This window comes from Labrus mixtus, chromosome 1, assembly GCF_963584025.1.
Source record: "Labrus mixtus chromosome 1, fLabMix1.1, whole genome shotgun sequence".
NCBI lineage: Eukaryota > Metazoa > Chordata > Actinopteri > Labriformes > Labridae > Labrus > Labrus mixtus.
In genome coordinates this window covers 1,457,752-1,476,846 of record NC_083612.1, presented here as the reverse complement: position 1 = coordinate 1,476,846, position 19,095 = coordinate 1,457,752, and the positions used below count along the sequence as shown (strand labels likewise).

The 19,095-nt window shown below is 44.3% G+C and overlaps 2 protein-coding genes across 2 annotated transcripts in view; both read right to left on the bottom strand.

The window, feature by feature from the left end:
- The window catches only part of LOC132979513 (lactoylglutathione lyase-like), a 34,085-nt gene that overhangs the window by 1,348 nt on the left and 13,642 nt on the right, over positions 1-19,095 (bottom strand). The window lies entirely within an intron of this gene.
- pdpr (pyruvate dehydrogenase phosphatase regulatory subunit) lies at positions 431-18,755 on the bottom strand. The gene is made up of 18 exons (XM_061044578.1): positions 18,637-18,755; positions 18,086-18,361; positions 16,448-16,581; positions 15,920-16,001; positions 15,627-15,790; positions 15,333-15,454; positions 14,350-14,467; positions 13,830-13,979; positions 9,412-9,604; positions 9,198-9,322; positions 7,424-7,579; positions 6,886-7,019; positions 6,631-6,779; positions 6,444-6,556; positions 4,752-4,846; positions 3,935-4,024; positions 3,658-3,840; positions 431-1,875 (listed from the first exon to the last, which is right to left on the bottom strand). The coding sequence occupies exons 2-18, from the start codon at positions 18,346-18,348 to the stop codon at positions 1,468-1,470; spliced, it is 2,679 nt and encodes an 892-aa protein (XP_060900561.1). The 5' UTR covers positions 18,349-18,361; positions 18,637-18,755; the 3' UTR covers positions 431-1,467.

Sequence of the window (19,095 nt, the reverse complement as noted above, 5' to 3'; positions counted from 1 at the left end):
CCACAATCGGTGCAAATCTACGTTTTACCTTTCATCATAAACAAGACGTCGCACTCCTCATTCTCAAATTTGATAAACACTTCATGAAGTTTAAAGGCCGACATGAACTCCTTTAGAGACACAACATGAAGACACATGAAGAACTTAACTGTCCACATTTGACGATATGACCTTTAACTGCCAGTCCAGTCTGAACTTCCTCAAAACAAAACATGAAAGATGAAAAGAAAAGCCCCTCCTATCTGAAACTAAAGGAGCAGATACATTCACATATATATGCACGTGGAATAAACTTCCAGCTGCAGCCGACAGATGACATTTAAAAAGTAGATCAATATTCTGAAAGCGTTTGAAATGATGCAGCATGAAGGCGACGAGAGAAGAGGAGAGCCACGCGTCTGAGAAACTTAAAAAGTGTCTAGAAAACATGTTCAGTTCTGAAAATAGAGATTTTATACACACTAGCTGTACAAAAATACATTAATTTATTTCTAATCACAATTAAAAGGTAGAACTCTAAACATGCAGGTGAGATATTAAAGCCAACATGGGGGGGGGGGGGGGGGTCCAACGACACACCCATCAAACGAAACTGAAGCATCCAAACAGCCTCAAAGTGACCTCAAACCAAAAAAAGAAAAGTTGGACTACATTACCCATAATGCATCACAGACAAACTCTACACACATCAGACAACAGAACAGGTTAAAGCGGAGGGTAAAGACACTGAATCAGAGGAGCCTTAACAGGACACGAGGAGGAGCGATGACTAGACACAAAACAAACGTTAGCTCGTATGCTAATCAGCCTGATGATGATTTTTACCCCTCTGAGTACGATATGTTCCCTCACCGTTTAGGATACTGCAGTGGACTTGATATAAGAGAGCGTATAAAGGATCTGCATTCATCTCACCACTCATATTCTTTACAGAAGTAAATGTACAATTTGATGTTGCAGATTATAAGTAGTGTTCGGGCGTTAGCATTAAAGAACGTTTCACTCAAACTTCTTCAGGCTCCGCGGTGACGGAGCATCAAAGTGGCCGTTGCACGTCAGGAGAAGATTGTCGATTCTCAGCGGGTTAAAGTGAACAAAGTGAAACAAAACGGAGTCCTGAACAGATAAAGGTGACGTTGCCTTCACAAAGGCACTTAACTTCAGACCGTCTCAGCGAGCAGCCGTCGAGTCGTTCGGTACGACGCAGAGGAGAGCCGAAGAAGAAGAACTGCAGAGTCGGATGAAAAACAGGAGCTCTTGTACGTTATGCGGCTCAAGAATTTGGTGCTTCTTAAATATTGCACTTTGAACGAGGGAGAGGCGTCGTGGAAGTTAAATATAAGAGGGACTCGGAGTGATTGTGCAGACAGCCCCTCAGGTAGAGGGCGAGACCGGGGGTGAGAAGTCGGCGCTGCGAGGTAAATGCAGGAGTGGATTTGGTAACTGAAGGAGTGTCCCGGTGAAGCTTCACTTCCCCTGCAGGTTGCCTATCTCCAGATCGTCCTTGCGGCGTTTCTGCTGCGTGAAGAGCGAGCTGAAGGGGTACAGTTTGGCTTTGGCCGGGTAGCGCTGGCCGGCGATGTCCACCTCGTAGTCCCCGCGGTTGATGAAGTCCGGGGTGATGGGCGTGGGGAGCCCCTCGGGACCGAAAGGCGGCGACACGAAGCCGAGGCAGACGTGGCGCTCCAGGGTGTAGCTGTAGGCGCTGCTGGTGGTCGTCCCCGCCAGCTGGCCGTTGCAGTAGATGGGCTCGCCCCACCACGGCCACAGGTCCAGCTCAGTGTCGTGGTCCTCCAGAACCAGCATGACGAACCGCCGGGACACGCCGTCCTGACGCTGCTGCAGCAAGGCCTCGCGACCCAGGAAATCCGTGTCCTGATGGAGGCAGAGAGAGAGGACATGAGAGAGGGATGATGATCGGAAAAAAATGAAGTTAAAGAAAGAGGAGAGAGGAAAAGGGCAGAGGAGAGGAGAGGAAAAAATAAGATAAAGAAAGAGCTCAGTTAGACGTTATGGATTTTTGGCTTATGAACAATTCATCTACAGACCCGGCACAGCGCCGCTGGAAGTGAAAACAAAAGATTTTTCATTCTTGTATACGTTCAGATATGAAACTCCACAATAAAGATATAGATCCAGCTGATGAATCGGTGTCACAGAGCAATCTGTGAGAACACTTTTACACCGTGAGGATCGTTCATTAATACTGAGCTGACGTTACTGCTGAGTGCAGCACGATGGGGGGGGGGGGGGTAAACAGCCCCCACCTGTTGAACCTGCAGGTGCAGTGAGGAGACGTTTTCTCCCTCTGAATCACAGCAGCAGTGACTACGACACAGAGATGCTTCAGGATTTAACTCAGCAGATGAAGATTTGATTATATTATATTTTCAGATTTAATCATTTCAGTGATTTTTTAATTTTCTATTTGAATGTTTCTTTTCTTTCCTCTGTCATGATGCTTTTGATGTCTTGTGTGAAGCACTTTGATTTGCCTTGTATTTGAAATGTGCAACATAAATAAACTTGCCTTGCCTATTAATCTGAAACTCTATGCATTAAGATGAAGTCGATGTTTACCATTTTGTAAGGGACTGAATGACGATGCATCATTTCTCATCGTCATACTGAGATCTCCTTTTCAGGAAATAAACGTGGTAAAAGAAGAAGAAGAAGAAGACAGCAGGATAGAAAGAGAAGAAGAAGAAGAAGACAGCAGGATAGAAAGAGAAGAAGAAGAAGAAGACAGCAGGATAGAAAGAGAAGAAGAAGAAGAAGAAGACAGCAGGATAGAAGACAGCAGGATAGAAAGAGAAGAAGAAGAAGAAGAAGACAGCAGGATAGAAAGAGAAGAAGACAGCAGGATAGAAAGAGAAGAAGAAGAAGAAGAAGGGGGATAATGTGGGACATGTGAAGTGTGATAACACATGAATCCTGATCTTGACCTTTGTGGAGGCCTTTTGTAACCTTCAGTTAAAGCGATATCGTGATGCATCATTAAATGACTGTGATCACTTCTTGCAGAATCTCTACAGCGTGATACCCTCGTTATCGTGGGCCCTTTATTCCGACTGTATTGTTGGTTTTCCTGATGACCCCTTGTACCCTCATCCTTCTCCCTCCGTGTCTGATCGGGAAATAAACCATCTCAAATATAAAACATGCAGTAAAAAGTAACGGCGCAGTGTCGGTCATACAGCAGCCGTTGTCAACAGACTGTTGTCATGGAGACAGGACGGACGTGCAGCGCTTTTCTTCTTAGAGCACAAACACTTCATGCAAACGCTCCGGGGCGCAGAGCCAGCGCTTTTCTGCCCGGAAAAAAACGCTAGGTGGACACGGGAGCCTCAGGTTGTCAATCTTTCATACTCCATCTCCATAGTGATGAATCTTTAAAAAACAACAGATCTCTTAACGTAGAGCTGCTGCAAACAGAACAGAGAGCACTGTTAAGTCGTAGTTTGGCTGCGTTGTTGGTCATTTAAAACAATGAATAAAGCAACATTTGGTGCGTAGCACAGAGCGTTTTCGTTGCCATGGTATCGACATCGTTTGATTTTTTTTACTAGAACTGAACTGAAGTTAAAAACATCTGTTGTCATGACAACCCTTATGTACAGCCTGAAGAGGTGAAGGAGCTGAACTGGGAAAACAGACCGTGTCAAATTTAACCCGGAACTCTCGTCCACACTCCAGCGGCGTGGTGAAGGCGTCGAGGTCCTGACCCCAGAAGGCGAAGAATTTCTCGATGCGCAGGCTGCGGAGCGCGTAGTAACCGGCGTTACGGATCCCGTACTTCTGACCCACTGACATCACCTCGTTGTAGACGTGCAGAGCGTACTGCGGAGAGAGAGAGAGAGAGACACTCACATTAGAGCGGACGTACGTGGCAGAGTGTCTGCTTGTGTATAGTTTTAATGTAAACAGGACTCACCTCTATGGGTATGTAGAGCATGAAGCCCGGCTCTCCTGTGTGAGTCATGCTCATCACTCGGATCCCGTTAGCATAGCCAACGCTCATCTCCTGCAGACACACAAACACAAACAGTCAGTAATTGTTCTCGTTTACTACAGACACAGGTACAGAAACAAACACTGCTTCTGCTGCTGCTTCACGCTCCCTTTAGTTTCCACCCTGATGGAGCGATTCCTGCAAGCTGGTTTAAGGGAGACAAGAGGGGGGGTTTGCAGTTGCACCCCCTCTCACTGGCCCCTCCCACTGGCTCCAGGTGAATTCTCCTGATTATATCCTGCTGCGTTCTCACATCAGATCACTCTGACTTTCTGCAGAATAAACACGAGGAGGCTGGAGGAGAAACTCTGAGTGAAGAGAGAAACATTCAGATGTTTGTGTTCACAGGTGCAGCTGCTCCTGTAAATATCAGGAGTTATTAACCTTTATTTTTACCAGGCAAGAATTGTGTGAAAGTGTGAAAGCCCTCTCTTACTCTAGACAATTCTCCCCTATCACAAATTCTTCCTCACAGTTTTAGTCTTTTTAAGCAGAAAATCCTCCCTCCTCTCTGTCATCGGCATGGATCCCATACACCATTACTGTGCTCATTCTCTGACCCTCAGCATCCACCTGCAGGCTGCAGCTGTGAGGCTTTAAAGAATGATCTCATCACTCCTTAAAATTCTGCATGTGAAACAAATCTGTGAGGAGTGATGAGGCTGGAGCCTGTAGTAATAAAACACTTTAAACATGAGCCCTCTGATTCATAACGTATTAAATGTTGTTGCCTTCCTACCTTACAGAACATGGAGGGAAAGTGGTCAGGGGTCATGGAAACGTAGGACAGCTCAGCTAGAACGTCCATCGCACGAGGTCCAATCAGATTTAGAGCTGTGGGGGGAAAAGTCAGAATCATTACTCTGAGTGTTCAGGAACGATCTCCCTAAAATGACAGAGTCTGAAAGTAAAGTAAGTATCTGTATGTTAGTCGTGAAATATTCAGTTTGTCATTATAGTGTTTGATTAAGGTTTATTGTTTAATTACGATCATTTCTTTGAGGAGTCATGTGAATACTCTCTGCACCAATGAGACTCTCAAAGGTCATCTGAAGACATTTTTCCTGCACAAATTCATCCATTAAAGAATATTTAACATCAGTAAATGGTTAATAATATCTGAGCTGGAAGATGCTTTAGGATAAGAAACTCGATTCATGTTAAAAACTTGTTATCTAGGAGCGCTGTTGGCCGAGTGATTAGTGCGTTCTCCCGCTGTACGGAGGATGCAATGCTCAAAGCAGGTGGCCCGGGTTACAGATACGACTTCCTTTCCCGCATCTAACTCTCTCTCTCCCTGATTTCTGACTCTATCCCCCGTCCTATCTCTAAAATAAAGGCAGAAAAAGCCCAAAAATAAACCTTTACAAAGAGAACTTGTAATCTTAAACCAGTGATGGACAGATTCAGGACGTCAGAGTAAAGATCCTCCTGGTCAAATATGACTTTTAATAATACTTTTAGAAGTATTCAAAATACTTTCTAATCTCTAAATCACGATGCACGAGTGCAGATAAAAATACATGGGTGTTCATTCTGCTACAATAGGTTGGTTTTAAAAACATTTACATGTTTTAAGCTCACATGTTTTACAGATCTGCAGCTCCAAAATAAAAGACATAATCACAGGAGCAACCAAAAACACCTGATGAGCTGCTGGGAAAATGTCAGCCAGGCTTCACACAGAGAGAAAACATTTATGAACATTCAAGGCCTCTTGAACTCTGTAACTGTGCAGCTTATTCTGATTCCTGCAGCTGAAGCTCTCTTTGCTTTGTTCACTTTTCTGTAGCACCCAACATTCAGTAAAACATGTAAAGAGAAAAGGACCTCTGTGACATCTTCTCTATTCCACTAAACAAACCTCCTGATCGGAGTGAAGTATGCTCTATGTTCAACCATGGAGGCGTGCATCATACAGGTACGGCAACACCACTTGGACAAACTACAAGCAGAACTCCACAAACACAATTAATCGTCTTTCAAGTCGGATTTTAGAAAAGAAAATTCATCAGCTGACTTCAGAGCAAAAGTAGTGAGTAACGAGAACATTCATAGAAATGTAGACGAGTCAAAAGTCATACATTTCCCCAAAAAGTATAAAAAAGATTTCCAAAACATGTACTGAAGTAGAGTACTCAAGTAAATGTACTTCCTTCCTGTCCACCACTGCACAAAACGAATATAGGCCCCGTGATGCTCACATTTCTGAGAGTTATAGTCATTAAATTAAAATCATACAAATTATATTTTGAACATGTAATCAACCGTCATCTCGGCCCCCCTCGAGTCATAATCCTTCAATACCAAACCCAAAATCAGGCCGGTCTAATAACTGCCACAGAGAGTATGAGGGGACTCTGCTGCATTGCTGTAATGTGAAGTGGCCACTAGAGGGCGACATCTCCACAGAACCTGGACTGAAACTCACCGGTGTACTTCCAGCTGACGTCCTCTAGGTGGAGGTGTGGGTCATTGGGCATGTGTTTCTTTATCCAGGACCAACAGTGGACCTGCTGGTCTGTAGGAGAGACGATGAAGAAGCTGCAGAGAGGACAGAGTGTGAGTTATTCATTTAATTTACATCATGTGTGTGATGTCGCCCAGTGGTTACAAACCTGTTTTTACTGACGCGAACCACGCTGCAGTCGTTCTCATAGCCCCCCCTCTCATTCAGCATGCCGGTGTGGACGATGTGTCCGACGGGGACGTCCAGGTCGTTGGCACAAAGATGTTGTAGCAGGTCCAGGGCCTGGTCCTGCGTCGACTGAGACATCAGGACAGAAGTTTGATTTAAATCACTCAGATAGAATAAATACTCGCTGATTTAAGGCTCGCAGTTTACAAAGTTAACCGAAGTCGAACAAACTTACAGTCAGTTCAAACTTTGTGAAGGAGGACATGTCGATGACGCAGACGGCCTCTTTGCAGCATTTCACTTCGGCCCCGACGATGTCAAACCAGTCAGGCTTGTAGAAGGTCTTACTCTGGTCCAGAGACAGCAGGTCTGATCCCAAACACAAGCAGACAGAGCAAACAGGTCGGATCATGTCTCGCACTGAGAATAACATCCAACCATCACACAGCTAAGCTACGTCGACACAAACAACGTCTTAGCTTAAGTCGTGAACAAAGTAAAATGTTTACTGCCCTCTTGTTCAAATTTATTTAACCAGAATAACTTAGAGCTAAATCTTCTGTAGACTTTACTTACAAAAACACACACAATAAAAATCCTTATTGCCATAATGACTAGTTTAAGAAATACATTTTTATTTACTGTTTCTTCGACATGTGACAACAGCATCATCAAGTAGAACGAGTTCCAGTGACATTTACTACCATAAGAAAACTAAAATGTTCCTACTTCATTTTAAATAATGAGATAATGAGGAAGTCAGTAATCTGTACCTTTCCCTGGAGGTACAAAGTACTTTGGTCTTTCAAAGCCATGTTTCTCCATCCAGCGAGCTCCCTGGGTGTCCAGGCGGTCGTACAGAGGGCTGGTCCGCAGCTGACGACCCGTCTGAAAGTCCCAGCGAGGAACCTTCAGTTCGTACAGCAGAGCTGAAACACACACACACACACACACACACACACACACACACACACACACACACACACACACACACACACACACACACACACACACACACACACACACACACACACACACACACACACACACACACACACACACACACACACACACACACACACACACACACACACACACACACACACACACACACACACACACACACACACACACACACACACACACACACACACACACACACACACACACACACACACACACACACACACACACACACACACACACACACACACACACACACACACACACACACACCTTTAGGACACTGAGGTCTTTTTCACCTTCAGGCAGACTGGTCCTGAAACCCTCTCAGACATGCACCTCACAAAGAGAGACAAGTGAAGGGGGGTCTCAGGAGGCGTGGAAATGGTGGACGAAGCAAAAGACTCAGATGCTATGATGACAGTTTTCACCTTTATATCAAAGCTCGTTAAAGTCTTTAAATGTGATTTTTCACACTTATATATAAATCAAGTATCTCCTCTGAAAATAACTCTGTGAGTCATGACTGTCTACAATGGGTGTAACACCCGAGTCCCACTGTCTGTGATGTTTTCAGAGTTTTCAGAGTCCTATCTTCACTTTGTTTACATCGCCCGGACGGCCGGCTGACTCCTCCCCTCGTGTATAAAAGTTGTTTAATTGAGGGACTAGAGAAAAGAAGAATAACATACTGTACTCACTGCTTAACTGTGTTTCTAGATCACGCTCATTTCAGGTAAATTTACATGCAGTGTGAAGATACGAGCAGAATAAAGATCGCTAGCATTAGCATGCTAACACAACAATGCAGCGCAAGTTGTTTTGGTTTCATGCTGGTGCTCAAGGGCGACATCTGCTGGATCAAAACATCACATATAAAGCCTTTAAAGTTCAACTTATTCATACTGGCGAGCACAAAGATCACTCCGGTCACCCACAGGTCACACTTAATGAGTGAAGAGTGTTGTGCATGTGTGTAAACAGCTTTAGACAGATCGATAGTAGAAGATATCCGCTCTCACTGAGGTAAAACAAAGAGGTGGTTTGTTACTCAAAAGCCTCTGGATAAGCGAGCGCTCACACTAGGCAATCAGAGACAAGTTCAGCTGTGAGTGCTCGGCTCCTTGGCTCTGGCACTGTTGGAAGAGGTGTGCTTCAGCACGGTACAGTTCATGCACGAGTACCAGTACAGGTACACAACGGGAAGTAGCCTTTAATCGATCCCCTCCTCCATTATGGAGAAATCTCATTGTGTCCGCCTGTCTTGTAATCGTAAAGACATGCATGTGTTTTAAGACGTAATGTAGAAGAGGTAACCGTGCTCAGGCCCGGTTAGTCCTGGAGCGGTGTGAGTGCAGGCCAGCGGGGGGAATGGGGAGGGGGGGTCAAGAGGCTTGAGCACGGTATGGGGTGACCTGGCCTAAGGAGCCGCTAACCTCTCATAGAAATCATCTGAACGTTGAAGTGCACTTTGTTTTTTTTTCAGTTTGGACCAGAGGAACGATTTCAGACATCAAAACACGCGTCATGCTTTATAACATTTATACGTGTACATGTGAACTGTAGGAAGTGTTGACCACTCACGCATGACCTCCATGACTCTGTGACGCAGGAAGGTCCGGCTGCTCTGCAGGTTGCCAAAGCGTTTAATGTCCAGTGGCCACACGTTAGCGGTGGGATAACCATACGTCATCCACTCTGCCAAGTACCTAACACAAAATCACACAGCAGGCCACTAAAATTAACAAACCGAGGCCTAATTACATTTTGAGTGATTAAACTTAATGACCACACTTACTTGCCCGCTCCACCAGCGAAGGACAGGCCAGAAGAGTTCATCCCCGCCAGCACGTAGTAGCCAGAGATCCCCGGTGTCTCCCCCATCAGGCAGCGCATGTCAGGGGTGAAGGACTCCGGACAGTTGACCAGCTGATGGATCTCTGCCGACTCAAGACCCGGCATCCTCCTCAGCAAGGCACTAAGCATCGGCTCTGGAGAGAAAGGACAACGGGCTCGTTATAAATCAATATAATGCTTTCATATAATTAACATAAACAAGATGCACTATGATCAAGACAACTGTGTCAGCTGTAGGGTGAACTTTCTTTAATCTGTAAGATGTGTAGAGAGTGAAATGATAAAGGTATCTTACTATCTGATCATTAAGGAAACATGTTGAAGTGCTGGCTTCTCTGACAACAATGCAGCAGCCAGTATGTCCTCCGTCTAACTTTAGATTCTGCTCCTGAATGCTCTGGATTTGTTTGGACCAGAGAAGGTAGGCGCTTTTAAGGCGACCTCCCCACACGGCCGTTTTGGACACCCCTCAGTTTGTCAGATATGAGAGCAGTTATCAGGTCAACAGGTGTTGCAGTGATGGAAGCGGGCAAGAGAAGTGGTTCAGATAGAAGTGATTGTACCCGACCTAAAAAGCCTCTGCATGTTTCTAATAAGCTCCACGAGCAGAAACGTGCTCAAACTAGGATCAATATTGGAGATGCTTTTGAAAAATGGAGAGAGGTTAGAACACAGAAAGGTTTACAGACCCATGCAGAGCTGGATAAACACTGAAGCTTCAGAGTCCACCACATGGTGACCTGTGTGAGCATGGACTCTAGAGAGGAGGGGGGGGGGGAGACAGCTCTCTATGATGTTTAGAATTTAGACTGCAGTACCAGTTTTAACCACTAGGTGTCAGAGTGACATATTGCTCCTTTAAAGGCAGCATTTCTGAAAACCTGTTGTGTTGCACTCGTCTACCTGCCCTTCTCTTCTCTCTTTGAAATGACAGAATGAAAAATGCTCTGACTGGCTTTGCCCGACAACCAGCTCACTAAAAACATTGATCACTGGACAGATTGTACAAAGTACAGCTTTTACATTCATCCTTCATGTTGTGCTGTAAACACTGCAGCAGGTTCTCCAACATGAAAGCTGAAACAACAACAACTCCAAACAGGGCAGCACAATGTAAAAACTAACAACCAGCAGAAACTGAAATATGACATTAACTCACTGTGATACGGAGATAAATCAAACATCTTAAACTTGTTTTGTTTACAAATGTAGACATATAACTGTCAAAGAGTCGCTCAGGGCAACAAGCTTCAAACACTTCTCAACGGGAGGGAGCTTTAATTATTCATTTCATATGTATTTATTCATGAGTCCATATATTGTTCAAGTAGAAGAAGTAACAAATGTGTATGAAAATGTTTAAAATAACAAATAATAAAATGTATTACTTTGTTCTGATTCTGTCCTGGCTCACTGCTGCTGTTTCCTGTCGCCTTTACGACTTCTGTCAAGCTGCAGGAGAAATCTCATGTTACCAGCACAAGGCTACACGACAGGTGTGTGTGCACGTGTGCGTGTGTGTGTGTGTGTGTGCGTGTGTGCGTGTGCTTTACTTGTGTACAGAGAGGTGTACTATGAACTGCCAGAGGTTGTTACAGTAGAAAGTCAGAAGAACAGCATGAATAAATATTTCAAACGCCTCCCTCCCCTGATACAAAGACAGCTTTGTAAACAAGTCCAGGCAGCTTTGCTTCAACAAAAACATTCAGGCTTCAAGAAGTACTCAGCAACTTCTGTTCAGCTCCAGTAATCCAAGAACTCATTTCATCCACGTTAGATTTCTGTAATTCACTGCACTCTGGTCTCACACAACACAACTCAAACAAACTCCAGCTGATCCAAAATCGCCGCAGACTGATTTAGAACCGGGTCGAACAGCGTTTTTTTTTAAAATCACTTCACTTTCTCCTTATCTGTTTTAGAATTGATTTTTTAAAACTCTGGTGATCACTTTTAAAGCTTGTAGAAGGTCAGAACCAGATTACATTGCTGACCTCCTGACCCCCATACGCGCCCACATGCAACCTGAGATCCTCCAGTAGGTCAACACTAACTATTCCTCGGTCTAACCTAAAAACCAAAAGGTGAGCGAGCCCGTTCTGTTCGGGGCCCTGAGTTAAGGAATGACCTGCTGACAGAGATCAGGGACGCCAACACACAGTCTTCTCTTTTAGACCTTTTTATCTAAAACAGTTTAATAGGAGGAAATGTTAAATGTTTGACTGAATATTGGTCCGTCCACATTATCTCGGAAGTCGGAATTTCCGAGTTGCTGGTCTGATATGCATCAGGAACGTTCTCTCTGTTCACATGTTCTCTCTGCTGACATGTTCTCTCTGTTCACATGTTCTCTCTGTTCACATGTTCTCTCTGTTCACATGTTCTCTCTGTTCACATGTTCTCTCTGCTGACATGTTCTCTCTGTTCACATGTTCTCTCTGTTCACATGTTCTCTCTGTTCACATGTTCTCTCTGTTCACATGTTCTCTCTGCTGACATGTTCTCTCTGTTCACATGTTCTCTCTGCTGACATGTTCTCTCTGTTCACATGTTGTCTCTGTTCACATGTTCTCTCTGTTCACATGTTCTCTCTGTTCACATGTTCTCTGCTGACATGTTCTCTCTGTTCACATGTTCTCTGCTGACATGTTCTCTCTGTTCACATGTTCTCTCTGCTGACATGTTCTCTCTGTTCACATGTTCTCTCTGTTCACATGTTCTCTCTGCTGACATGTTCTCTCTGTTCACATGTTCTCTCTGCTGACATGTTCTCTCTGTTCACATGTTCTCTCTGCTGACATGTTCTCTCTGTTCACATGTTGTCTCTGTTCACATGTTCTCTCTGTTCACATGTTCTCTCTGTTCACATGTTCTCTGCTGACATGTTCTCTCTGTTCACATGTTCTCTGCTGACATGTTCTCTCTGTTCACATGTTCTCTCTGCTGACATGTTCTCTCTGCTGACATGTTCTCTGCTGACATGTTCTCTCTGTTCACATGTTCTCTCTGCTGACATGTTCTCTCTGCTGACATGTTCTCTCTGTTCACATGTTCTCTCTGTTCACATGTTCTCTCTGTTGACATGTTCTCTGTTCACATGTTCTCTCTGCTGACATGTTCTCTCTGTTCACATGTTCTCTCTGTTCACATGTTCTCTCTACTGACATGTTCTCTCTGTTCACATGTTCTCTCTGCTCACATGTTCTCTCTGCTCACATGTTCTCTCTGCTGACATGTTCTCTCTGTTCACATGTTCTCTCTGCTGACATGTTCTCTCTGCTGACATGTTCTCTCTGTTCACATGTTCTCTCTGCTGACATGTTCTCTCTGCTGACATGTTCTCTCTGCTGACATGTTCTCTCTGCTGACATGTTCTCTCTGTTCACATGTTCTCTGCTGACATGTTCTCTGTTCACATGTTCTCTCTGTTCACATGTTCTCTCTGCTGACATGTTCTCTGTTCACATGTTCTCTCTGCTGACATGTTCTCTCTGTTCACATGTTCTCTCTGCTGACATGTTCTCTGTTCACATGTTCTCTCTGCTGACATGTTCTCTCTGTTCACATGTTCTCTCTGTTCACATGTTCTCTCTGCTGACATGTTCTCTCTGTTCACATGTTCTCTGTTCACATGTTCTCTCTGTTCACATGTTCTCTCTGTTCACATGTTCTCTGTTCACATGTTCTCTCTGTTCACATGTTCTCTCTGCTGACATGTTCTCTCTGTTCACATGTTCTCTCTGTTCACATGTTCTCTCTGTTCACATGTTCTCTCTGTTCACATGTTCTCTGTTCACATGTTCTCTCTGTTCACATGTTCTCTCTGTTCACATGTTCTCTGTTCACATGTTCTCTGTTCACATGTTCTCTCTGTTCACATGTTGTCTCTGTTCACATGTTGTCATGTTATTTTTCACAGTAAACTATCATACAGTGTGTTGTTATCATCAGCTATTAACTAACAAAACAAAGTTACTCCTGGAGTGGCCATGTTGACTTCTGCAACAAGGACTACAGCCTCCACACATGGGGTGCGGGACAAAACCGCCATGCCCCATGTGGCCCACTTGTGCTAAATTTGGGGCACCAGTGGCCTAGCGGTTAATTCGATCCTTGTACAGAGGATGCGGGCGACCCAGTTCTAGTGTGACCTGTGGCTCCGTGTCATTCCCCCCCCCCTCTCCGTCTCTGTTCACAGTCGTTTTCCAATAAAGGCATAAAAAAGTCCAAAAAATAAATCTTAGAGAAAAAAAAAGAGCAGGGAAATGAGTCACTAAGAAAACTACAACACCCACTGACACAGTAACTGTGCCAGGAACAGATTTGTTTAACGTTTTCTTTCACCCCCTCTCTCATTACCAAAGTGGTCCCAGTCCTCCTGCATGTTCTGGATCTCCAGCTGGTTCCGGCCTTCAGTGAAAATGGGCTTGGGGTTCTTCTCAAAGCCCCCGGACAGAAGGCCCCCCTGCCATGGTCGTACGTATATCCTGCCGTCCATATCGATGACCACTGGAGACGAGACACAGCTTCAGTTAGATCGCCTGTTCTGGGATTGTTCACAGTCAGCCTGTCACCATATCGCTTTCATATAACTGTAAAGACTTCAAATACACACATGGGACTATTGTAGCACACTGTGACTGAGCAGACTACTTAAGTACTGTACAAAGAGTAACTCTATGTGGATGTTTTACACGATTACAGACGTCATATTTCCCTGAACGTCAACATTTTTGAAACTGATCAGAATTTTAATTCATCCTGCTGCCAGAAAATGTAATTGTGTGTGTGTGTGTGTGTGTGTGTGTGTGTGTGTGTGTGTGTGTGTGTGTGTGTGTGTGTGTGTGTGTGTGTGTGTGTGTGTGTGTGTGTGAGAGACCTGGCATGCCGGGCGGTAGGGACCCCTGCAGGGGTTTGGTGAGGAGATAGAAGTGTTCACAGCCATGAAGAGGAACCGACACCTTGGTCTCACTCGCCTGGCCCAGCTCGTAGGCCCACTAAAGCACAGACAAAGCACGGGACGATGAGTCACATATAAACCAACTACAGTGAGGAAAACCACATGAGCCACTACGGTACTCTATGTCCTCCTGATGTTTTTGTTTATATTCTGAAAGCTCCTGTGAGGAGTTTTACACTTCTTATGAAACAGGCTGAAAAACATTTTGATGATCTGCTGTGACGACCTCGCCCTCCAGGCTGCTGGGTGCCTGGCTCTGCTGGTGTGCTGTGTGTGTGTGTGTGTGTGTGTGTGTGTGTGTGTGTGTGTGTGTGTGTGTGTGTGTGTGTGTGTGTGTGTGTGTGTGTGTGTGTGTGTGTGTGTGTGTGTGTGTGTGTGTGTGTGTGTGTGTGTGTGTGTGTGTGTGTGTGTGTGTGTGTGTCCTCGCTGTAGTGCTCATCAGAAAGATAAGCTGTACCTGGGCACAGTGCAGACCTTCCAGACCTCCCTTCCCTCTCTGGCCTGCTGGCTCTGGCATTAAGACTATGGCAGCCCTGATTACGACAGGTTCTTCACATGCACTCACTCCTGCTCTGCACGACTGATGACACGTTTTAATGAGTCTGCTTTTGTTTTATGTAAATAAATATACTTGTGAAATTGCCAGCTCATGTTGTCTCCCTGTTGTGTTGTAATCTTTGAGCCCGGTCGTGACACTACAAGCTTCTAACCCAACCTTTGTTTACATTTTCAAAAACGTCTTTAGTGACTGATACATCAACAAGGGGCGCCCAAATAAACTCAAACCAAGAGTTCCTCACAGGAGATCAATAATAAGTAGTAAATAAAACAAAGGATGTTTCCCAAAAGATTTTACTCGTTCCTTTTTTTTTTTTATCCAACAATCCCGCTCGGAGGTTTACCTGTCCGGCACAGTTGACAAAATATTCACACTCGATGGAGCCACGGTCAGTTTCCACCGCCATCACTTGACCCTTCTCCACCAGAACCTGCTGGACACTGGTTCGGTCCAAGATCTGAACCCCTGGATGGGAGGAGAAAGCCGAAAGGGGTGTAGATGAAGGCCAAGAAGAAGAGAAAGAAAAAGGAGGAGATGTCGATAAGGAGGAGGCAAACATGGGCACTGCCCGTAAAACATTTTAGTTTAATGGTCCGTTAATGTTCCATCACAGTCCGTGGTGCATTTGAGTCCATACCGTGTCCAGCAGCAGCCACAGCCAGGGCGTGGTTGACATCAGGAGGAGATACCACAGCATCTGCAGGAAGATGGAGCGCCCCCACCAGATCATGGATGTTCACAAGAGGGTGGAGTTTAGCTACCTCTTTAGGCTTAATGATGTTACAGCTGATCCCCATCACCCTTTAAAAGATTAAAACAGAAAACAAAATCATTAATATGTTTCACAGCTCCTGTCTGGAATACTAAGATGCAGTAGATGCTTTCAAATGGATCACTTCTGAACATCTGCATGAGGTTTTGGGACTTTACCTTAGTCTGGACGCCAGACGTTTCAAAGAGAGAAAGCGATCCTGATTTTGGGCCAGACACAGAGACCCCGTCTTGATGTACCCTGAAACAAAAAAACAACCACACTACAGCTCACATTATGTGACTCAGCAGGTCTCCATCACCCGTTCACAGACAGAGTCAAGTCAAAGGTTGTGGCATGTTGAAACATATTGGGCAGCAAGATATGATCTGTCTCCTTCTCCCGGGAGTATTTTTATTTTTTTGAGAGCTCATTCAGCTCACAGAGTTAAACTCGTTCAAAAGTTCCTTGTTTCATCAAATGTTTTAAAATGTAGGAGAACGTGCTCCCTCTCTCTCTCCTCCTCTGCATTTATGTTGATATTATACATTTCTATCACTGTTAAAATGACCGGTAATAAAACAGATAAAATATTTTAATTACATGTTTATAGCACGCTCATTTATTACAGTAGCAATAACAACATGAGTCACACAGAAGCTTCTGTCTTGATTGGTGAAAGTAAAAAACGTGTCAGGGTGTCTGACCTGTTTTCACTCCAGTCTCCTCCTCCAGCTGCTGGTAAAGATTGTTGGAGTAGTTTGCCATTTGACACTCAATGGAAATAGGCTTCGCCACGCTGACTATGCCAGCACATAGTCTCGTTGTTCCTGCCCCGAGTCTGCCAGGAGAGAAAAGAACAGACAGTACAGTGTTAGTACAACAATATCAAAGTGTCATCTGTTTCTACTTAACCTCTTCTGACTTCAAGGTAGAATCTATCTATATTTGTGCCCACCCTTCCTCCCCTCCCCCAGAGGAATCTCACAGGACAGGAGAGGGATTCAGTGGGTTTCTCAAGGACAATCAACACGTAGCACTTCATTAAACTCCAAACCACAAATGAAACATCAAACCGACCCACTGTTTATAAGACAGTTAGAGATGGGACAGATCAGATCTAATATCAGTATCAGGTTTGGTTTTGATGTAATTTAAACATCACATATCGGACTAACGGCCCCAAGCCACGTCACAGATCAAGAGAGCTTGTTGGGCACTTTAAACTAGTTAAGACCACACTAACCGAAACCAAGACCCGAGACCAGAGTGCTCCGAGACATTTAGGGATCGGGACCGAGTCAAGACCGAGGGCGAGACTGAGACAAGACCAACACCATAAATATCACTTGTGTTCAGCAGGCGTGTAACACACTTAAGATCGTAACACCGGGAAGGTAGCGGCCATAACCGGGGGAATAAAATTCTAACTACACATGCATTGAAGTAATTCATTAATTTAGAAAGAGACGTTTTCCTTCTAATCAAAGTGATGACGTGGAAAAATAACCTTTCCTCTGCGGTCTTCAAAGTCAAAAGTCAAAGTCAACTTTATTGTCAATTTCAAAATATGTCAGGCATACAGTGGAATCAAAATTGCGTTTGTCTCCGTCCCGCGGTGCAATACAACCAAAATAAGATAAAATAGATAAAATAAAATAAGGTAAAATAAGATAAATAATATTTACAGTAATATTCTCTTCTTGATTTAAAATCCAGAGTCCGTCCAGTCTAAGTCTGAGACAAGACCGAGACCTTTATAGATTGATATCGAGTACGTCAACACCACTTTAAACCTTCTTAACTTGCACTTAGTCTCGCTTTAAACTGCAAGTGTCCACAAATCGACTCGATCAAGACGTTCAGATGAGATGGCACAGCTCCTTCTACATGTAGTAGTCAGTGTTTCCCCTAGGTTTACAGCGTTGGGGGGGGGGGGGGGGGGGGGACAAGCCGACACGCCGACACAAACACTTGAAGGAATCTTGGTGTTCATGTGTTACTTTTAATGACAGCTGATCTTTTCTATCCTTAAATGACTTCTTTCCCTGATTTCCAACTCTATCCATTATCCTATCTCTACAATAAAGGCACTAAAAATATAATGGTAGGGGAAACACTGGTAGTACAATTCTTACACTTAAAAGATTTAATCTGAAAACCTTCAAGTTGTTGCTGCTTCCTGTTTGTATGTGAAGCACAAAGTTCAGGTGCATTTTTATTAACTGTTATTATTTTAGATTTTGGCTTTTTTGGGATTTGCTTCATCCTTGTGTAGCTTCATAATACCAACAACATGAATAAGTGTAAACAAGTGGATCATGCATCTGTACTGTTGTTTGTACCTGCCCTGCTCCAGCAGCACGATGTCAGTCCAGCCCAGTTTGGCCAGATGGTAGGCCACTGATGTTCCCACAATGCCTCCTCCACAGATCACCACCCGGGCCTGGCTGGGCAGGGGCAGCGGCTGGGAGTCTCCACTCACAGTCCTGCAGTGGGGGGACGTCCAGAGGCCCCTGCTGGCTGACCTGTACCCCGTGTGGGGCAGCAGCAGCCGGGGGAGAAGGACAGGGGACAGAGCCCTGGAGCCCCGCACACAGCTGCACATAGCTGTGCTTTATCTGCAAACACACAAACTCTTTATTATGTTTTAAACACTTTACAAGTACATTAGTTCATTTTGACACTTTATCTGAGAAGTTAGGAGCCGTATCTGACCTTCACCTCCGTCAAAGGTTCCTGACATTTTGTTTTGTTTAAACGCCTTCAGGTTAAAGTTAGCAGTGGCTCTGACAGCTAGCATGCTAAGCTAAGGGTAGCTCATTTCTTACGTTTTCGACTAACTGACTAACTCTGACGTTTCTTTATTTCTTTATTTATTTTATTTAAGACTCACCGAATCAACCGAGTCCAGGTGTCGTGATGGTTTTATAAAAAGACAGAGTAATAACCAGGGACTGAGTGAAGTGACAGGCTTGTTTTGGGTGCAGCAGCAGTCACGACAAACGTCATCAAAACCTCAATCACAAACTGCACTTCCGGTCTGGCCTTCAAAATAAGACATCTCCGGCTTCTTCTTCGAGTTTTTTTTGTTTTTTTTGGCAGATTGAAATCCCAATTTAAAAGTGCATACCGCCACCTAGTGTGTCAGAGTATTTAGAAAGGATCCATATGTACAAATAGTAATAATTATGATATTAATAATAATATGGGGGGGAACTAAATACATAGAAAATAAATAAAATATTTATATATCAATGCTATATATAAATCAATGTTAATGTTAAATCCACAAGGTTGTGTGGTTATTTTCTTGTCTTCTTACTACTCAAAGCGCCTTTAAACCAAAAGTCAC